Genomic DNA, 23,089 nt, shown 5'->3' on the forward strand with positions numbered 1-23,089 from the left:
CACACTAGATCCTCTCCTGGGCACGCTCCTTCACTAATGGACGAAAAGTACTGGATCGAATAGCCCTTTAATTGTCAATAATAATCATTTCAGTAAGGTATGGATTTTTTATCTTTTGATTAGACTATGATCCCATCGGACCCTTATCAACCTTGGCCTTGTAGCTTTATCAATTGGATGACACTCTGAACAGTCTCCAGGCAGAAATCTTCCAGTTTCTTTATTGACTCTTCAGAATGATCTGTGAAATTATTTTAGGGCTAATAATAATTTTCTTAGTTCGAATTACCATATTACCAGCTCCTAAGCCGATTCTTCACGTTTATAGAAAGCCTGGAAGACTTTATTATGTCAAGGTTGTAGTGTTTTATCTACTTGTCAAGCTACGAAGGGTAAGTTTGTTTACTTATTGTTATAATTAGCTAGTGGATTGTATAATATTTTTAACGGAGTAATAGCTAGAGACATAGATTATTGAATACATAGGTGTAACTGTCGTTTTTTAAGATGAGTATACCTTACAATTGTGACTGAAATGATGCACTATGTTTAGATGGATTTGTACCAATTCGTCACATAATTCACCGGCTTATGAGAAGGACCATAACGTATAACAATAATAACGATTAGGATCTGTGTTTAACCCATTGTACAAAACACTTTTAAAGATTTGAGAAAAACACCATAAAAGAAAGAACGAAAAAAATATACGAAATGCTTAACGTCATGTTGCCGTCAAGAATGTGTACAGCAAGGGTTATTGTTAATTACCCTTTTTGAGGAAAGGAGGAAGAGGTTCAGCTATGGAAGTCTTTTCATAGCCATTATGTAACAGCAGTTATATATTTTAGATACTTTCAGACATTCCTGGTGACCTGGAGTCCTCGTTCTCCCCCCAACAAAAAAAAGAAAACTTTCATGGCTACGTTAAAGTTCACAGAAACCCATATAAAGTTTTCAGAAGGATATATTTAATCTAAATGTGTGGCCTGAAACCGTCTTTTTAATTCTAAATAAAAGCTCCCATGTTTTTCATGTAATCCCAGGTCTTCATCTGACCAAAAAAATAATTCACCAATAGTTTATCACCAGGGGATATTTTCTGTCGTCATTCCACACACATAAGAACAAGGGACCCCCACCATTCTTCGGAAGTTAATATTTAACTTGTGAAACATAATTTCTGAGAATTTTATCAAAGCATTATTGCTGAGGTTTCAAACAAGAGATTAGACAAGGAGTTGTCCACCAATCAGTGCAGCTGGGACGGAAAAGTTCCTAAGCCATCCAGGAGACCAGTAATTGTCCTGAATCACTACTAATAGTAATACAACAAGCAAATCGATTCAGCGACAAGACGCCTGACGCCAACACAGCCCCTCACACTCATCCTCTATCTCAACTTATTCAAAGCTTTGCTCTTTACCCTCTCCCGTAAAGTTCCAAGTGTCTTTATATCTTTCCCTTTTACCTTTTGCCATTCTGTGGGGGACAACCACCTTTTTATTTGCGTAACGTTCGACATCCTTCATCCATGAAACCTGGCCTAGCCATCTTAATTCAATTTTATTAATCCCACGCTGAGAAAACGCCATCTTCAGATTAAAAGGCTTGAAATAGAAATGGTAATTGAAGCCATTGCAGAAATCGGGAATTCAGAATCATCTCACTAGAATCCGAAGAACAGATCCCACAATTTCCCAAAAATATCAGATGGTGGAAGAAACAAGAAGGCATCTAATAGAAGAATGTCCAGCTGGGTCAGATACCACCAGCAGAAATCTCGTAAGTTGGATGTTAAGCTGGAAGATGCTGTTGTGGAGGGTAAAGTCCAACGACAACTGGCAACGTATGTGATGAGGATTAGAAAAAATTTCTGTTTTTTCTTTTGATATTGAAGTAATGAGTATGTGGCCTGAACTTTGGTTCTATTGGTGAGTCGACTCGTGTTAATAATCATTATAGCCTTCTTAAGCTTTCTTTCACTATAATCCTATAAGTGGAGTTGAGCCTTATTGTTTGAAATACGCTCAGTCGATGTAATCTCTGAGAATATCTTTAGACAATTCTACGCCTTTTGAAGACATAAAAAAAAATAAAACCTGACTTTTGTCAATAAAACACATTCTGTTATTTTGTGTTAAGATTCATTATTTGTAAAGAATGTTCTTATAAATGTATGAAGTTAAATGCTAACGAAAACAGTTTTCCTTGAAACCTGCAAAGAAAATTGAATGGACTTGATAGATTTGGGTTTCCTAATAGCTGATGATTTCGGGAGACTCGTAAGTGACATGTAAATAAAATTAGGTTTCTTTTTGCTGTTGTATTAAGTAGAAGAGTTTTCTTTGTTGTAGTGGCAGGATGCCCGAACGAAGAAAACAGGAGAGAAGCCTGATACACTTCAAGCAGGATATGGTGCCACATGTGTGAACAATTTAGACGAGCTTGAAGTGCCACAGAAACTTGCTGACCACCCAAAAGTAAGATGGAGCATTTTGTCCGAATAAGGATTTTCTTTTTCAATGTAGCATAAACAGAATTCATTCTGGGCTTTGTTATTTTGAAATTTCGTAATTATTTTAATATCATCATGATCACATTCAAAAATGAATTTTAATGTTACAATAATACTGGTATTACAGCAAAACAAAAGAAAGGTTTTGAGTGTCTTTTATGTTTCATTTCTGTGCCGTCTCCCTCCCATAAAAAGTATCTCAAGATTGGTCTCAAGTTTTTCTATATTTTCGTATATTTGCCATATAATTTCCCTCTTTTTGGGCCGAATTCTTGTTTTAAGAAAATATTGGCCCGGAGATATATGTGGTCCATACTAAATAAATTGTTAATACTGAAAATTGTTTTTTAATTTTCATTTAACTGAGTTGACTTATTTTAAGCTTCGTTAAATTATGTACAGTGGGTATAGGTACGCTTCCCCTATTATGGAGGAGGCTCAGTGAGTCTTCCTTTGGGGTTGGGGGCTGATGCCTCAAAAAATGCTTTTAAAGCACACATTTTAATCTTCTTTGCGACTTGAGATGAGCATAGATGTGGGGAAGGGGGATTACCTCGCCCCTAATATCCCTTCTCTTTGAGGAATATCTTTGGACTAAGCCTCTGATGTGGGTGCTGCGGGGTGAAAACTTCCCTTTTATTGCATAAATATATTAGGAGTGAAATAAAAGTTATTCATTTGCTTACCTACAGAGATGGGATCGAGATGGGTAAATTTCCTGAGAAGAAAACATATGTTATTAATATATTTTAGGTAAATGAAAGCATTTTTATATAAAGAAATTTTTAAAACCAAGGAACTTAGACTAACTATGCTCAAAATTGAGAATATTTATCTCTATCTTTCTTAATTCAGTCCTATGGAAAATAGGAGAAATATTAGGGATTTTGAGATTGAATGTACTGATTTTTTGGGAATAGACAAAAATACCTGTGCAATTTAATTATGGGAATGGAAAAATTACAGGGAAACAAAGGTTTAAGAAAAAATTCTTTCCTCAGAACAGTATAATGTTTTTTCTCTATTTTGTCATTATATTGCCCCTTTTGTACATTTTATTCTCCTAGCGGGGGAGGGGGTGAATCCTCCATCTCCGAACCAGTGATTCGTCCTTTGGGGGTGGGGGACTGATGGCTCAAAATGTTTTTAAAGCAAACATTTTTATCTTTGGTGAGACTTGAGATGAGTATAGATGTGGGGAAGGAGGATTAACTCGCTCCTAATATCCATTTTTTAGGAATATCTTTGGATTAAGTCTCTGATATGGGCGCTACGGGTTGAAAACTTCCCTTTTATTGCATAAGCACATTAGGAGTGAAATAAGTTATTCATTTGCTTACCTACAGAGAAGGGATCGGTATGGGTAAATATCCTGAAAAAAAATATGTGTTATTAATATATTTTATATAAATAAATTTTAAAACTTATTTAGTTAGTCCAAATTGAGAATATTGATCTCTATCGTTTGTAATTCAGTTCTATGGAACATAGAGGAAGTATTAGGGATTTTGAGATCGAATGTACTGATTTTTCAGGAACAGACAAAAATCCTATGCAATTTAATTATGGCAATGCAAAAATTACCAGGGAAACAAAGGTTTAAGAAAAAATTCTTTCCTCAGAACAGTATCATATTTTTCTCTATTTTGTCAATATATTGCCCCTTTTGTACATTTTATTCTTCTGGCGAGGGAGGGGGTGACTCCTCCCTGTCTCCCCTTGTGAACGCCCTTGCCAGGGTAATATATTTTTTTTCACTAATGTTCTTCAGATCATCACCAGCATACCGCTTATAGTGTTAGTGTTTTCAGCTTTTTATGTTATTGAGCATATTTGACTACATGGAAAATAAAATTCCATGAACCTAATAATACATTTTCAACAGAGCAACGCAAAACAAACAAAGTTAAAATAAAATGACCTAGTAATATCTATTATGCCTTGTGAGTAATAAATATTTTTGAAGTAAAACGCTTCAGGCCACTACGCAGGAAAGGGTACTATTATCCTTATCCTCAAGCCATTTTCCAGGGGTTTTTGATCCTCCTCCCCTGGGGATTTTGTCCGACTCGTAAAAACGTAACAAAAATTAAAATAAACAAATTTTTAATGCGTCAAAAAAAATTGTAAAACCCGTCCCCGAAAAAATGTTTTTACCTACCCCCCCCCCATCCCGAGATAAATCCTGAATATGGTCCTATTTGTCCCCCCCTCCTCATCTAAAGTTTCGAGATTTATTTAATTAGCCGAATAATTTCTTTTAATTCTCCTATGCTTCACCTTTTTTATGCTGCTTCAAATAAGCTCCCCCCCCCCCCTACCATGTTGGCTCCCTTCAATTATATCCCAGCCTGTAATTTCAAATGCTTCAGTCAATAATTTGTTTTATTCGGTCTCATGTTTTAATTTTTCTGTGTTGTTGCATGATTTTTTCTGTATGCTGGGTGATGGGTACAACCATAAGTTTTCCTTTTGGTTCCCCTTTTTTTCTGAAAAAAAAAATTGGAAAACTCAAAACGGAGCTTAACTCTATTTCTGTTATTTATTGTTGTTTATGCATGAATAGGCCTATGTCTTGTTGCTCTGGGTTTTAATTTTTGAAAGTAAAGCTGCAGTTTCCTTCAAGGCTTTCAATATTTCTTTTTTCTATTTTTAGGCTATAGATGCGGTATTTTTTCAACTTGCTAATCAATCCGGCCAATACCTAGTTGCTGCAACCGCAAGAAGACCTCACAAAATTATTAATGGATTTATTTACCTCGCAGTAAGTATCAATATCAATCGGTAAACCTTTAAAACGGGTAAATCTCTGCCCATTTTGTTTCTTTTCAATTGCTTCGTTTATTAGATACAAAGGTAGTATACCTATTGGATAATTTACTTAATATCTGGGCTGTTTCAGATTGACGAAATAGGCCTGTCAGTCAGGTATCATCTTTCTGTATCTGTAAGTAAACTGTTGATCTGATAAACAACAGCCAAATCTAACCTTAAGAAAAAAAAATATTCCAATGAAAAGTACATTTTTGAGGTGATTATTAATATCGGTTGTTGTTAAACAACCTACGGGTTAATTATTGTATATCCGATCGTTTCCCTGACCGATGCTTCAATGGCATAGCAGCGTAAGGGGAGTTCGTCATACTCAGGGTTGTCACTCCTAGTGATCTATCACTATTTTTATTGATTTTGTATATTGTCTAAGCAAAAAATCACTAAATTTGCACATAAATCACTAGATTATTGAAGAAAATCGCTAAATCAACAAGATAATTACTAAAATTTAGCGATTTTTCGTCACCGGCTTGTAACTCTGATCATAACCTGAGCACTTGCAACTCTGATCGGCTTGCAACCCTGATCATAACCTGAGCACTAGGTGCATAGGGCACCTAACAGTCCACAAGACAAATAAGATTTTCCAGAAAATTTTGGTTGTTATTTAGAGGATTCCTGGATAAGATAGTTTAGGTTTTTGATGGATCTCCTGGATCACTATAGTCTTCTTAACATTAATTTTCAAACCTATTCTTACACCCGGAACTCTTAAAACCTCTAAAAGCTCATTCATTTGCTAACACTTTCATCTAGGATGCTTAAATCAGAATAATCTAAGTCCAGTTTTACTTCCTCATTTGGTTCCTTGTTCTCCCATTGGCTTTGCTGTGCTCCTTAAGGGAAAGTCCATCGAAATGACCCATATAAATGGGGATAGGACACAACCCTCCTTGACTCCTGATTTAACACGAAACCAGCTACTAACCTAATTTCCTACCTTAACCGCAGCAGTGTTATTCTCGTACACAGCATTAATGACTTTAATGTATTTGTCTGGTATACCATATAAAGAAGACCTTCACTAAAGCTCTTTTATAAGCTGAATCAAACCCTTGCTTACAATCTTTAAAACGGAGGACTAAAGGCGTTCGATGACTAAGGCACTTCTCATTTATTAATCTAGGAGTGAAAATTTGGTCGACACATCCTCTGAGCTTTCTAAAACCGCACTGCTCTTCTCTTAAAACTTTGTCTATAGCATCTCTAAGACTAAAAAGTATCATCATACTAGTATTTTTCTACCCACAGAAATCAGTCTAATCCCTCTGAAATTACTACACTCACTCTTATCACCTTTCTTATACAGGGGTTTAAGTAGAATTTTCCTAAAATCGCTAGGTACTTTCCCTTTTTCAAAAATCATATTCGCATTCTTGAATATCTCATTTTTAACCTCATAACCGCAATATTTAAGAAACACATTTACCACATTATCAACACCTTGGGCCTAATAATTTTGTAATCCTTTTAGTACTGTCTCTAATCCTTCCTCACAAAATATATCTTCCTTCAAATCCAAGGTATTGCAAAATTTCTCGTCTCCTCTACATCTTTTCCTGTAACTCTGTCACGATTTAGCACATTCTCAAAATTTTCTGCCAATCTTCATTTACCTTTTTCCTTATCACTAATTGTGGCACCGTTCAAATCTTTAACTGGGATAAGTCCATATTGATGCTCTCAATTTATGAACATGCCAGTACAATATTTTATTATTAGGCCGTCTAGCTGCATCTTCCCTATTCCCGGATGTTTTATCCATGGCCTCCACTTCACACCTTCTTAGTTCGTATTCCAATGCTTTCTCCACTTTCTTTACGTTCCTCTTATTTTCATATTGTCTATAAGTCAGATGATTCTTGTACAATGCCCTCCTCCTCTCAATTAAAGATAAAATATTTTCTGTTACTAATGGAATTAAAAAAAAATGAAAATATTGAGAGAGAAATCGGGTTTAATATTTAGATTAACTAAAGAAAAACAAGTTTTTTAACTGCATGGAAAGAACGACATTAAAACTTAAAACGAACAGAAATTATTTCGTATATGAAAGGGGTTGTCCCCTCCTCAACGCCTCACTCTTTACTCTAAAGTTTGACTCTTTCTCACACCTCTGCTTTTTAAAACAATAAAAAACTTTAGCGTAAAGAGCGAGGTGTTAAGGAGGGGACAACCCTTTCCGTTAGGTACATATGTAGCCAGAGCCATATCCAGTATTTTTTGGGGGGAGGGGGGCTATAAAGGATTTTTTCGGGGATTTTTTTTGTAGCAGTGGAAAAAAGGCAACAAACTTTAAATAATAAAAATCTGAACATTTCGAATTCACTTTCAGGGGCCAGAGAAAAAGGAATTAAGCAAAATTAAACACAAAATATAAAGAAAAAGACAAACAAGAACAAAATAAATAAAACTCACATCTTAATAACTTCCGAAATTACTGAACAAATGTCAACATGATCTCCAATAGACTGATAGAGCAAATAGCACGAATATGCAACGCAGTTAAGGATTTTTTTTTTATTCCTATTATACTTCATATTAGTGGATGGTGAACTCCAATGCTAGCGGAGCCAGTGTCAGCATTTGCAATGGGGAATGCTGCTCAATCAGCAAAGAAAAAATAGCACCTTTAAAAGGGCTACTATAAACTGGAATGTATATTTAAGGGGGAGTCAAGCAATGCGCCTTTAGGATTGAGATAAGTAAGCACTTTTGATTGTGTTTTTTGAACTCTACTAGCAAAGTGGGTAGAGCCATTTCAAAGGGCCGTTTCTTTTTTCAAGAAAATACCAGAGAAGTATTTTTGATGGAAATAGAACAAAATGTATTTTCGAAAATCTAGAGCTGTAGAAAAAAAGGAAATAGAAAAATCCAGAGAGGTGGTCAAAAATCGAGGGGGGGGAATACATCCATCAATTGAAGCCCCTAATTTTCTTGTAGAATAAAATCTATCAGAGATGGGGGGGCATTTTCCTCTTCTTAAATAAGCTTTTCCAAAGTTATATTTTTAGTAAGCCTATCCTGTTTTCTGTCATAGCTGGAGGATCAAGTTTAAATTTTAAGAGATTTTTTGAAGGGGGAAGGAGATGACCTTGGATTTTATGTTGCGGGGGGACAAAACAAATTTATCCTATCTTTAAAATAAATACACTACGTTTTTTTTATGCTCGTTGTCCAACAGGCTTCGGTGTAAGTCTTTTTTCAATGATTATGATCGTCATTTGTATGCTTCATTTTCTTCAGAGTAAGCTAATCAATTTCTAAAAGAATGTTGAACACTGTTACTTTAATTTGCAGATTCCAGAACTGGGACTACTAGAGGCACCTAAGCTTCCTGATACTATGCTTTACGCAGAAAAAGAAGAATTCGCAGCAGAAGGATTGAGAATTGAACCAGTTGTCCCAAACAGAACATGGAAAATAAGCTACAAAGGACATATGAAGTAATTCCTTATTGGCTTTCATCTTATTTCGTTTATTTAAATAGCCAGGGCAAAAATATATATGTAAGCAAAAACAACAGCTGGGGAACGAAAACGAAAAAGGCATAAGAAATCATTTGGAAGCTCTCTTTAAGAAGGGCAAGGGTCCAAAGACCCTTCTTTATTCTTCTTATTGTTTACATGCCTGATAAGTGTCTAAACAGAATGTATTTGTTTCACCAGCGGAACAAACGAAATGATCACATTAAGACCAAAGCCCACTTAATAAATTATCCATTCCTTATCAAAATGAAATACTGGCTGGTCACAAGCCCCTCGCGGCACTGGCAGATCCGGTGGAGCTGAGGGGACCCCGGCTCCTCCAAGATTTTTTCTGGTGCCCTCTTTCCCTGTATTTTTCTTTTTTCACTTTTTTTTAAGAATAGATTTGTCAATTTGGTCAAATATTGGCCCCTTCGTTACTCCCCCCCAACACAAGATTTTTCTCATTGGCGCTCTTGTCACATTGGGCCTCCCCAAAGATTTTGCTCTAGATCCGCCCTGCTTCCAGGATGAACTTTCTAATCTTCCTCTTCTTCCTTTTAAGATGAAAGTATACATCATTTCCAAAATATTCACAATTTAGTTTCAAACTGTTTTCAAACTTGAAAATGTTGTAAAAACAGAGGCGTCTTTATCCTGCAAGTTTAGATTATCTCAAGAATGTGCACAGTGGAAGGTAATAGGCTCATAAGCGTCTAGTCGAAAATTTCCAAAATAAAAATCCACGCTGAATTGATTAAAGTTACATTAAATTAAGCCAAGAAAGTTGGTTTCTGCATTTCCTTGAGAAAGAATCTGCTGATCTGGAATCTAGTTTTACAATTGATTTCATAAAGATTATTTGGAGTTGTCATAGGCATTGTAAGTAGGGATGTTCCTCAATAATAACCAAAACTCTAAAAAATGGTATTTTGATATGAATAGATATATCTAAAGAAATGGTTTATTATGCTGATTCTAAATATAATAAGATTCATTAGGTTTAGTGATGCCCACCAAAGGCCATCAGCCTGAGAAAATTTGCATGATTTCCGAAAAAGGGGGAAACATTCCCAAAAAGCCAATGAATCTTAATGGAAACCACACTATAAAATTCAGCGTGCCAGAGAACCATATTTTAAAGTTCTCAAGCTCCTATCTTCAAAAATGTGAAATTATGCCCTTACTTTAAATAGCCTTTAGCTAGTGGTGCGTGATAACACAGTTAATATCACACAGTAAACATTGTTTTCTCCTCCATTTATTATTATTTACTCTGTGATATTAACTATTTGCAAACGTTTATTTTCAGATATGCGAAAGCTCCAGAGAAAAAAGTGAATGTAGACATTGAACTGGAATATAATTCAAAATTGAGGCCTTTTAATTTTGACACAGATATGAATGCTTGGACAGTGGCAAGAGCCATGGCGAAGGAACCGTGGAGCAGAGAATACTTTCAAATTTTAAAGGAGTAAGTATAGTCTTTTATGAGCTTTTTGCTAAGAAATTATTAGCTATTTAATTGCATTCACTAGAAAATTCAAATTTCGAAAATGCAAATTGTGATTAGCTGCCTTGGATTCAGATTAACGAGGTACATTTATAATAAGTTTATAAATTAACTTATTATAAATTTATAGATTTTTGTCAGCTAATACTAGCTATATAAAACCATAAACGTCATATCCAAGATTAGGAACCTACTGTCCATGTCGTTGAAAATGAAAGGATGCGGTCGTGGAATCCACTATCCCTTTCAGCGGCGTTGATCTCCGTTTATTGGCCGTTTAGCCAGGAAATGCAATGGGGAATGGGGCCAGCAATCCTGTGCTTTCACACACCCTTCCGTGGACTTCTTCAAGGACCTTCTTGAAGCTGAGTCGACTCTGGTTAAGCTTACAGAGTCACACCACTTGCTACCAGATTCACGATGTAGTTTTATAATCAGTAAGTTAAACCGTGGAATTCTTTTTTTTTTCTAACTTAGTCATAAGGTAAGATAATAATATATGATATGCAGCTACTCTTTTAGGCCATTCTACCTAAAGGAAAGTCAGGTAAACGACATCCCGTCGGGTAGTAGGCTGATAATTCCACGGGTGGGGTGTGGAGTCAAAGAACCTTTCCTGATCCTCAGCAGTGGGGCTGGTGCCATATGATACATTTGGTCGCTGTTGGAACTTGAAGACGAAGTTCATTTTTTATCTTCTCATATCTTTATTGATGCCGGCAGGGCCGTATCAAGGATTTTTTTTTGGGGGGGAGGGGTGTCTTGCAAAAGTATTTTTTCGGGGTGTTGGGAATGCAAAAAAAACTTTTAAACACGCAACAAAAACATGTTTATATTCATTTTTGTTACGTTCTTACGAGTTGGACAAACATTTCAGGGGGGGGTCAAACCCCGAACCCCCTCCCCTCTGGATACCGCCTTGCATGCCGGATAGTATTTGAAATCTGTATTTATTTTTCTTATTTCGCTACATGTTTAATAACGTGATATATTTGTTAAAGTACAAATGGTGAACCTGGAGCTAAATATAGCGAAGAGACTAATACATCTTTGCCCTGCTGTATTGCAATAAAAATAATTATTTATAAATTTATTCTATACAGCTTTCTTCTTTTAATTAGAATATGTTTATCCATTTGATGTTGAAATCCTCATGAGTTAAGTCAGATTATTTATTTTTATTCAAAATTTGTTAAGTCCCCCGCCCATAAGATCTTTTCCTGAATATAATGCGATTGTTTTTCTAAAAATATTTGTCTCCCTAAATAAAAAAAAATGCAAATAATCTAATCAATACAAATTTTGAACTTTAGCCTACTCCAATCATTATTTCATAGTAAGGAAAAAAAGTGTCTGCGTAAAGATATGTTTTACTAAAAGAGTTGTGTGCGTCGCTTCATATAAATTTTCTTAAGACGGGCTAGTTAGGTAATGACCGGGACGTCAAATCATTAGAATGTAGGGGGCAGGATTTGTTTGAATTTTTAGTTGAAAATACAGAAAAAAGATGTCTCTCAGAATCTGTAAGGGGATTTTGGCAATTTGGCTTGTTTTAATTTTTTTCAGTGAAAATCCCCCCCTCTATAGATATGTAAAACTTGGTTCCTAATCCCTCATTGGGTTTCCTGAGTAAGGGGCTATCGTGTGACACTTCGAGAAATAAGGAATTATTTGGAGACGTTTACCTCATGGGGTGGTCCAATTGGTGTAAGGAGCCGCGAGATTCGAGAACTGAATGCTATGAATGTGGGAAAGTACGTTCGTGTGGTAACGTAACACAGAGAGAGCAATTTGGTGAATGGGGTATCAGCAGGACAAGGAAGAGGATTTTGAAACGTTAATCACGTGGGTAATGGAAGAGGATTTGTTGTTTTCTTGTCAATTTTTCAGTTTGTTTCTATTTTGTAACCGTGACCCGTGTGATTTAAGTATTAAATAGATCATATTATTGTACTTTCGCATATAAGAACAACTGTCAAATATGATTTTTTGATACTGGCGTAGAGGTATCTTTTTAGATATCTCTCTTAAGATATTTTTATTCTGAATTTTTTTTTCATATCTGAATGATTTCCATTTGAAAATAAAATAAAAATCGAGAAATATATAATAACAGATAAAATTTTAAATTTCGGTATTAAACTAGAGAAAATAATAAACCCTGAACCATTTTGCTTCACATCTGGAATCCTTTATCAACGGAAAAAAATTAAATGGCTAAATAAAAATAATAAATTATGTTTTCAGGTAAAATAAATTAGTTTCTCATGTTTAAACAACAACGTCTTAACTCTTTTTGTTCTTTTTTACTTTTCTTTTTCTTTTTTTGGTTAGCTTTTCTAGGTTTGAAACTTTTATCTTCCATATATAAATAAATATATGCCTTACTTTGTCCAAAACATCTTTTTCTCTGTGGATTGAATCAGCGTTGCCAGTCAACTTTTTCAATTTATTGCTAGGTTTGATGTTGAGAGGTTAGGCTTGGTTCGGCTAGGTTAGGTTAGGTTTTTAACCCATTTTTGATATTTATAACCAAATTTAATTAATTAACCTAAATTTACATAACCTAACCCAACTTTTACCATTATAACTTGCGTAAGACTAAAGAAGCTGACCGCAAAGCTAATTGAATCCAAGCAGAGAAAAAGGAATTTCGGACATTTGCTGTGCGCACACTCTTTTGTGAGGATCTAAGAAAAAAAGTTTTCAACCATCCGGCAAACATACAATTGTATTTTACCTACCCCCCCTCCCTAAAAAAAGTCCTGAAATCTTTTACTCAACCACCAGCCGGGACACAAAACAGGATGTAATCTCTTGTGATGATGGGAAACAAATAAAACTCTGACTATAAAATTACTCCAAAAAAATGTTCCTTTATTTACCCTTTCTATAGTCTATGATAAATGATAAAAGTCTAAGATAAATGAACAATACTTCACTAACTGCATTGAAATTTGACTTGTTTGTAAATATATCTGCATTTTCATGTTATTTGTTTTTATTCTGCCTTTCAGCGCACATCAAACTCATTATGAACAAATGGGTAGTGCATCAGGAAGAGCAATTGTAGATGGAAAAGAGTTTTCACTCCAACTTGATGGAATGCGAGACCACAGTTACGGTAAGAACAATTAATCTATCTTCAGGATTTGATACAAAAGAACTTCGACATTTTGCGACATTTTTGCGAAAAAACGAAATTTTGCGACATTTTGTGCCATACCATTTTAGAATATCATCACTGTCGTGGTCACATTGGACACCGAGGAAAGAACGAATTGTTTCCTTTTTCGATATCGTGGCAACTGTGCTTGAATGTGGGCTACATTTACAGAATTACCAAGCATAAAGAAAAAGCGGCCGAAAACCAATACAATCTTATTTACATAATTGGTAAGCCCTAGTTCCGCCAATCTCTGTTCTAAAAACAGTCATCTGGTGTTATACAACGGGACCTGACCGACGGAATTTTTCAATACCATCAAGTTTTTTGTATTATCAAAACTATTACTATCCGTACCGTCAGTATTATCAAAATTTTCAAAGTGGCTAAATTTTGAAAAACACTTTTAATCAAGTTTCTACAGCTATTTAATTACATTCTCAGAAGTGTATTTAATACAAATAAATTTGTAAATATATTTGAAATGAATTTGATAGTATAATGGCGTACTCTTAATAAAATAAATAATTCAATATGACATCTGCAGGTGTTGTAAAATTATCCCACATTTGTGTCCAGTTATGAGTTATTAGAGAAAAGTTCGTTGTTTATACACCTCCACCTTTCTCCGTCTCCCAATAATATTTAAACACTTCTTTTTTTATTGGATTCAAGCCTCTTTTTCCCAAATTTATAACCTTGAATCTCTCTACATTTTCTGAAATTTTGTTTACATCCCTATACCTTCCTCCATCCCCAATAATATATAAAACCCATCCATTTCATTTATTTTAGGACTATTTTTCTCAAACTGTACCCTTAATCTTAAATTTCTACAGTTTATGCGCCCCCTATACCTTCCTTTTTCTCCTAATAATTTTTCAAACCCTTTCTTTTATTGGTGTGAAGCCTATTTTTCCCAAAATGCACTCCTAACCTTGTATTTCTTCATATGTTAATTTGATTTACATCCCTATACCTTCCTTCGTCCCTATTAACATTTAAAAGCCTTTTTATCAATTTTAAGCGTATTTTTCAAATTGCAGTCCTAACCATGGATTTTTCCAGATTTTCTGAAATTTACGCACACCACTATACCTTTCACTATCTCTCAATAATATTTAAAGCCCTACTTTTCATTGATTTTAAGACTATTTTTCCCAAATTGCACTCGTAAATTTAAAATTTTCCAGATTTTCTGCAATTCACTTACAGCCCTATACATTCTTCGGTCCCCCAGTAATCTTTAAAACCACTGCTATTACTACTTATAACTCATCGCAGAACCAAGCACTCTGAGGACAACACTGCTCCGCAAGCTCCTACTATATCCCGACCTGTTCAGAGCCCCTTTATTTACGTCCTCCAAGGAAATTCTCATTTCCCTTAAATCTTTTCTTGCGGCATCCTCGCACCCTAACCAAGGACGAACTGCTTTCCGTTTACCCCTTGTAGTTAGCCGAAAGAGACAATATTCCGCAATCTGTCATCCTTCATCTGCAAAACATACCCTAGTTATCTCAACCTTTCTCTCCTTATAGCCCTAGAAAGTGGGATTGAACCACACTTTTCATACAGCCTACTGTTTGAAATATGGTCATTCAGCCGGGTACCCGAAACAATCCGTAGAAATTTTCTTTGGAAAAGATTGAGCAAATCTTCATCCGCTTTTCGGAGTGCCCATACTTCAGAACCATTTTGGAGCACTGTCATCACCGTAGCTGCCAAAATAATAATCTTGGTTTGTAGGCTTATCTTTCTATTCTTCCAACCTTTTTTTAGCTGTAAAAAAACACCCTGAGCCTTGGCAATTCTCCTTCTAACATCTTCAATGCTCCCACCGTCTTTACCAATAATACTACCAAGGCGATTTAGTCTTCTTAACATTAATTTTCAAACCTATTCTAGCAACCCGAACTCGCATAACCTCTAAAAGCTCATCTATTTTTTCTCAAACTTTAATCTAGGTTGCTTAAATCATCAGCATAATTATAAGTCCAGGACAGTTTTTCCTCGCCATTTGATTCCGTGATCTTCCATTGCCTTTTCTGTGCTCCTTAAGACAAAGTCGATCACAAATGATCCATATAAAGGGGGATGGAACACAACCCTACTTAACTCCTGATTAAATTCGAAACCAGCTGCTAACCCCATTTCCTACCTTAATCGCAGCAGTGTTATTCTCGTAAATAGCACTAGTCACTTTAATGTATTCGTGTGGTATACTGTACAAGGATAATACCTTCGCTAAGACTCTTCTATCAGCTGAATCAAACGCTTGCTCATAATCTATAAAACTGAGCACTAATGGAGTTTGTTGCAATCCATCTTTTTTAACTCTTTCCTTATCACTAATTATGGCCCCATTCATATCCTTAAGTGGGATAAGTCCAGATTGGCTGCACCCTCTCAATTTATCAATATGATAGTACAATATTTTACTATTATGTCGTCTAGCTGCATCTTCCAGATCTTCAGCAATGTCATTCATTGCCTCCACTTCACGCCTCCTTAGTTCATATTTTAATGCTTTCTCCACTTTCTTTATATTCTTCCTTTTCTCATGTAATCGATTACTCAGATAGCTTTTATAGAAGCCCCTCTTCCTCTCTATTAAACAAAGCATTTTCACAAATATTCCCAGCAATGTTTCTAACTTTCATCCATAAAACACCATCATCGTCTTCGCAAATTATTTTCCTAAAATTGTTCCATCCATCTTCTACATTGTCAAATTTTAAACTATCCAGTTTAGTATTCAACTTTTCCTGGAAATTTTCTCTCCAGCTCTCATCCTGGAGTTTACCAACGTCATAACCTCCCGGAAGTCCGAAATTTCAGCTTTGAATTAACTCTGGACTACTAGATGGTGATATAATATTAATCGTTTATAGATCACGTAGAGTTTGCCTTAGTTTTTGCCTTTTCCCAACATGTAAATTTGTTACTTATTATCTTTAGTTTTGTATTTCTAGCCTACAAACGTGAATGGAAGTTTATGCACCGATATGGTTTTCACACAATCACTTTACAAGATGGCACTCGAATAAACGCTGGTTTTGTTTCTCAGCCTGTTACTTGCTCAAGGTAATTAACGCTATCTAAACGAGTACAGTAGATTAGACGTTTCCACATATCTCCAAATTCAGTAAAATTTTATTTCAAAAAATAGGGCAATAGTGTATGTAAGTAAAAGAAGAATTTTACTGTTTTAAAAAGAAGAATTGAGAGACAGAGTCAAACTTTAGCGTAAAGAGCGGGGCGTTGATGAGGAAGCAGCCTCTTTCATATACGAAGTAATTTCTGTTCGTTTTAAATTTTAATGTTGCTCCTTACTTTCAGTTAAAAACACTTGTTTTTTTTATTTAATAGCACTAAAAAAACACTGAATGTAATTTGATTTTCCAAATAGACTATGAACTTGCCCACTATATAGTATGTTGAGGATGAACTGGGACTTCTTGTTTATAGGTGAAATGAAGTAGTGGATTTAAGGGGAGATTGATTTAATAGTAGTAATGATGAACTGCTTCTAGGGATCCTTGAATTAGTATTCCTATATACATATTGGACACCTTAAGATATATTAAAAACATAAACTCAGAAAAATGCAAGGAATTAATCTCCACTAGGCACAATGGCATGCAAAGAAGTGATTTCGGGAACATTTTTATTATTTCTATGATTTATATTTATTATATCATTAAATTATATTTATAATATAATTTATATTATATAATTAATATAATAATGTTATATTATAAAATAATATAATATTATTATAATATAATATTATATTTATAATATTATTTTTATGATATGATATTTATTATTTGTATTTCATAATTTTATTATGAAGGGTTCAAAGGACGTTTTTTCTTAAATCCTGTTTCTGTTTCTGTTGTAAATCCTGTTTCTGTTTAAATTAGTTTCTGTTGTATATCAGTTTCTGTTGTAAAAAGGTTTAGAGTACCCCAAATGAAAACCAGTGCTAGTAACTATGTGTCATTTCTGACAGCAAAATTACTTCAGTAAATAAACGCATAGGAAGAAGAATCGGATATAATTTCTGATATAAAAATGAAATATTATTTATTTTATAAAAGGCAGGAGTTCTAAGTAATATGTAGGTATCTGATGTGTATTTTTCACATGTATTTATGAATAATAATCTGTAAAACGTGTTTTCTTAATCATAGTCTGGGTTTGTGTGCTTGTAACTGTTCTTCGTTTTGGGTCATTTTTAAAATTATTTTTGGTGCTATTTATGCTGTGTAGCATCAACATATGGGTAACTTATAAGAGTGGAAACTAACGTTGGTGTCGACAAAAAAAAACTATCAGCACCATTTAGCGATTGGACATACTTGAAATTTTTTCAAGCTTTGTAATCTCTTTTTTTTTATCAGGAACTGGTATCAGACGCTTATTATTACCCTAATTTTACCAATTGTAGTAATCAGATCCATGGTTCTTATTACTATACCAGAAAAATGCCAAATGTTGCCGAACGCTAGATGGCGCTGAATGACACTAGTGTTAGTTCCACTATTATCAGTTTGTTCTGCATACCAAAAAGTTCATATCTAAATATAATTAGTTAATTCAGGTAACCTTGAAGCTAGTTAAAGAAACAAATAACCCCTTCATTTGCTGCTAAAATAGCCTTTTTTCATGACTTTCCTGGCTTTCAGCAAGAACCAGAGTAGAATTATGGCTTTATCTTAATGGTGTTCCTAATATCAGTTCGTCGGAGATATTCAGATTACGCGCGACATTTTTTGTTTCAGATTAAAATTCGCACGCTACATTCTTAAGATCAGCTAAGAATTTACTTGTTTTGTTTTTCCATGAAAATCTTAAGAAGAATACTTGTATTTAAATAGGCTAGGATATAGGGTAATTTGTTTAAGCTTCACTGTTAAAAAATTAGTTTTCATAAACTTTAGTCAGCTAATCTGAACTATATAAAATCTTCTACATCATATCCAAGATTAGGAACCTACAGGCCATGTCTTTGAAAATAAAAGGACGCGGTCCTGGAACTCACTGTCCCTTCTGGCGGGTTCCTTTTCAGTGTTCCAAACCAAATAATTGGCAGCACCAGGACTCGAACTCCCCATCCCGAAGGACAAAGAATTATGAGCTAACCACTCATAGCTTTTTTCATGACTTTAATGGCTTTCGGCAAGAACTAGAGTAGAATTATGCCTTCATCTTGAATAGTGCCCCTAATATCAGTTCGTAGGAGATATTCAGATTGTGCGCGACATTTTTTGTTTCAAACTAAAATTCGTACGGTACATTCTTAAAATCAGCTAAGAATTTAGTTGTTTTGTTTTTCCATAACACTTTATATCCCCTTTTTAACGCGTAGAAATAGTCAGAAAAAGAAGTTTTCATTATCGGAATTTTTTGCGGCATATCTTTTATGCTTAAAATAACCTTCTTGGTATAACCGATCAGTGATTAACAACAGAAGTAAACACTTGAAAGCGATATTTCCCTTTGCTTCCCTTCTCGCCTAAAATGTATATTCTGAAATTGATTGTCTTTTGAAGTGGCACACCCCAAAATGGCATTAATGTAGATTTTACTTTAATAGGCTTGAATTGGGTTATGTTTATTTACCAGATGGATCTTTACATGCACTAGACTGGATCAAGCTACCACTTTGGGCCCTTGGGGAAGGAGGGACGCCACCTGTTGACTATGGATTTACTTTTAAAGCAGGTAAGTGTATGTGCTGATCTTACTTTACATAAATTTCTAAGTATCTGAAACGTCCAACCGACTGCTAACCTGATGACGTCCAACCGACCCGAAAACAATGACATGATGCTAAGGAAAGGCTAAGGGTTTCTCCGGAGTACTTTAGAATCAGTCAGTTGGTTTTTGCATACTTGGAAAAGAGCATAGTAAGATGGCCAGTAGTTGCACCACAGAATATGGAAAACTTATAAGAGAAGAAACTGGCGCTATTTTTGGCAAAAAACCATCATTGCTATCTAGCATTTGGCGACACTTGCCATTTTTCAAGCTTTGTAATCGTTTTTCTGTCTAAAACTGGGATTAACCATTAATTGCTATACTAATTTTATCAACTACACAAATCAAGATGGCAGTGAGGGTTTTTTTTGTCGAAACTATCGCCAGCTCCTGCTTTTGAATTACCCATACTCTTTGAGGCGGGTAATTAATTACCACTTCAACAGTTAAACCCCTGTAAAATATCTATTATATCACCTAAAAAGTGGATTGTTTCACATCAGATTTGTCTAAACTTTTTTAATAAGTATGTGATTAATTTGAGTTTTTACCATAACAATTTTAAATGCACAGATAGTCAACAGTGGAGCCTAATCACAGACACGTACTTGTAAGCTTGGGCCTAAACTCGGAAAATAGTGCTTAATCTTGATCATGGGATCTCAAGTTAGAACAAAGTATCTAAATAATAGAATCTTTCGTGGATATATTCTATCTAAAGCAAGTTTTTTGAAGCAGAATAATTATATTTAAATAGGCTAGGATATAGCGTTAATTTTTGTTTAAGCTTCACTGTTAAAAAATAAGTTATCGTAGATTTTGGTCAGCTAATCCTAGCTGTATAAAACCATCTACATAATATCCAAGCTTAGGAACCTACTATCCATGTCTTTGAAAATAAAAGGATGCGGTCCTGGAATTTACTGTCCCTTCTGGCGGGACCGTTCCTCCGTTGCAGCGTTCCAGACCAAATAATTGGCAGCACCAGGACTCGAACCCTCAATCCTGAAGGACACAGGATTACGAGCCTAGCACGCTAACCACTCATGAAAGATATGATTTAATCAAAATATTTGTCTATGATTGGTACCGTCCGAGTACTGGAGGTATTACCCGTGTTCTCTTTTTTAAAATTCGGCCTGAGAAAATTTTTTAAAATTCGGCTTTTTTTTAAATTTTATATATAGTTTAGCAAGCTTACCCTGTTTTCTCTTATGGTGGGGGATGTAGTTAAAACTTTCAGGGGAAATTTTTTGTGTCGAGGAGGGGGGAATGAAACTTATAAATTTGTGTTTACGGAAGGGGGCAAACTGTTTTTATTCAGCCCTTGTAATAATTATGTTATTATATTATAATATATATCTATATGTATATATATATATATATATATATATATATATATATATATATATATATATATATATATATATATATATATATATATATATATGTATATATATATATATATATATATATATATATATATATATATATATATATATATATGTAAAATAAATAACTATGTTAGCCCTTATACAAAGAAAAATCGCGCTTTTTTTATTTCTATACCTGTCATCTGACAGGATATAAGACTAGTTTTTTTTTCTGGCGAACGTGACTTAATAGTAAAAATGGAATTAGTTTTAGCATTTCTTAGACTCATCTCTTTCTTTAGGATTCAACCTGAAAATCCCCTTACTCTACGGTCTTTCCTTACTACTCCTCGTTTTTCTACCTTTCTCGTTTTCTTAGAATTAGTTTCGAAGAAAATAATTTTCAAGTACATGTTTTGTTTTCGAAACAGCTTAAATACTTAAATAACGTTGTAGTAAAGAGCGTAGGAGCTCCTATTGAGCTAGTCACCCTTTTTGGCTTGAGCTTTGTGGCAAATTCAATATATTCTCTTTGCAATTAAGTATGCATAAACAGAGTCTACTAATTAATATCATAATAACTAACTTGCTCTTTGCAGATCAAAAAGCGAAGAAATAAATAATAATGTATTCTGAATTTTTTGCTGGACCAATATGGCAAGTTCAAGCACATGTCGTTGACACATTTTTATTTTATTTTAGCCGAGGTGAAACAATTTGTTTAATCTTTTTGAAGTTTATGATACATTAAAAGTGCCTACTGATTGTCAATATAAGAAATAACTCATTTTTTGCAGATTAAAAAGTGAACCAGGTCTGATTATGGCTTTAAAATGACCAGAGTCCAAAAACTCTGTACTGCGTGTAAACTCTCAAAATGTGAAGCAGGTTTCGTTATGGTTTTACAGTGTCTAGATACCAAACACAGAAAGTTCTCCCTTTACGTGTGAAAATGAATTTCTTTTTAAATGAATGATGGTGTCATTTCGACTTTTTAGCTGACACCTGACTTGGGAATGGAAGGCCAAATAGGTTTTTTTTTTTGCGATGATGTTACACAAAATGTCTACTGATTGGTTTTATTAGAGATTACTCACTTTTTGCAGACCAAAAAGCGAAGCAGGTCTGATTATAGCTTAAAGTGACTGGAGGCCAAAATTTGACAGGACTTCGTTTAGATCTGAAAATAACTTTTTCATAGAAACAGTTCAATTTTTTTAGGGTAATCATACACAAAAAGTGTCTACTGATTGGTTTTGTTAGAAAATACTCACTTTTTGCAGACCAAAAAGCGAAGCAGGTCTGATTATAGCTTAAAATGTCTGGAGGCCGAAATGTGAAAGGACTTCTTTTAGATTTGAAAATAACTTTCTCAAAGAAATAACTTAATTTTTTAAGGTAATCATGCACAAAAAGTGTCTACTGATTGGTTTATTAGAAAGTACTCACTTTTTGAGACCATAAAACGAATCAGGTCTGATTATAGCTGAAATAACTAGAAGCCGAAATTTGACAGGACTTCTTTTAGACCCAACAACTTTTTCAAAGAAACAGTTTAGTTCTTATAAGGTAATCATACACAAAATGTGTCGACTGATTGGTTTTATTATAAATTACTCACTTTTTGTAGACTAAAAAGTGGAGCAGGTCTGATTATAGCTCAAACTGACTAGAGGCCGAAATTTGACTGGACTTCTTATCCATTATTTTGGGTTTTAAGCTAGAAAAAAGGGGGAAGTCAAAGTGCATGTCGTTAATACCCCTAACTGGGAGTGGAAAGCAAAACACTTGCTATTCTTTGAGTTGATACGCAAAGTGCCTACTGATTATTTTTGTAAGAAATAACTTCCTCTTTGCTGATCAAAAGGCGAAGCAAGTCTGACTATAGCTTAAAATGACTAGAGGCCGAAATTTAACAGGACTTCTTTTAGATCTGAAAATAAATTTTTCAAAGAAATAATAATATTCATTTTACCTTCTAGCTGGAAAAGTGTGGGAAGTGCAAGTACGTGTCGTTCATACGCCTATATTTCACATCGGCTGGGAGTGGGAAGCCAAACTATTTGAGAGACTATGTACCTACACGGTTAATGGAATTCCGGGGTGGGGAGTTTCAGAATGGCATTACAGGCATGCTGCTGGAAGACCGGTTGAGTACGCTCAAAATGACCCTGAGTGGACGAACAAGATTGTTAAGGGATAGCCATTTTTTATATTGATAAAATGAAGATTTTTTTTGGAAACTGATGTTTTGTTGATGACAGGACTAAGCAGAAAAAAAAAGTAAAAAACTGAAAGATTTACCTCAAGTCCCAAAAGTGCACTTTGAGTCCCAAATTTTTCAACTTTTCAGATCCTTCTGATTTTGATTCAGGGGATTTTCAGATCCCCTGGCCTGATCCATTTATGACGCTAATCGTGTCTTGAATAAATAGATTAATTAAAGCA

The 23,089-nt window shown here is 34.6% G+C and overlaps 1 protein-coding gene across 1 annotated transcript; it reads left to right on the forward strand.

Annotated features, from left to right (window-relative positions):
* Positions 1-180: 180 nt before the first annotated feature.
* LOC136027501 (uncharacterized) lies at positions 181-22,884 on the forward strand. Its single transcript, XM_065704813.1, has 9 exons — positions 181-392; positions 2,358-2,483; positions 5,175-5,282; positions 8,654-8,799; positions 10,133-10,294; positions 13,351-13,457; positions 16,475-16,586; positions 19,105-19,232; positions 22,624-22,884. The coding sequence occupies exons 1-9, from the start codon at positions 237-239 to the stop codon at positions 22,842-22,844; spliced, it is 1,266 nt and encodes a 421-aa protein (XP_065560885.1). The 5' UTR covers positions 181-236; the 3' UTR covers positions 22,845-22,884.
* Positions 22,885-23,089: the final 205 nt, after the last annotated feature.

This window comes from Artemia franciscana, chromosome 5, assembly GCF_032884065.1.
Source record: "Artemia franciscana chromosome 5, ASM3288406v1, whole genome shotgun sequence".
NCBI classification, from domain to species: Eukaryota; Metazoa; Arthropoda; class Branchiopoda; order Anostraca; family Artemiidae; genus Artemia; species Artemia franciscana.

Excerpts from the sequence above, each read along its gene's own strand:
- LOC136027501 (XM_065704813.1), top strand. The coding sequence starts at position 237 with ATGATCTGTGAAATTATTTTAGGGCTAATAATAATTTTCTTAGTTCGA. Across the intron at positions 10,295-13,350 it reads TACTTTCAAATTTTAAAGGA|CGCACATCAAACTCATTATG; the intron begins GTAAGTATAGTC and ends TCTGCCTTTCAG. Across the intron at positions 13,458-16,474 it reads AATGCGAGACCACAGTTACG|CCTACAAACGTGAATGGAAG; the intron begins GTAAGAACAATT and ends TTGTATTTCTAG.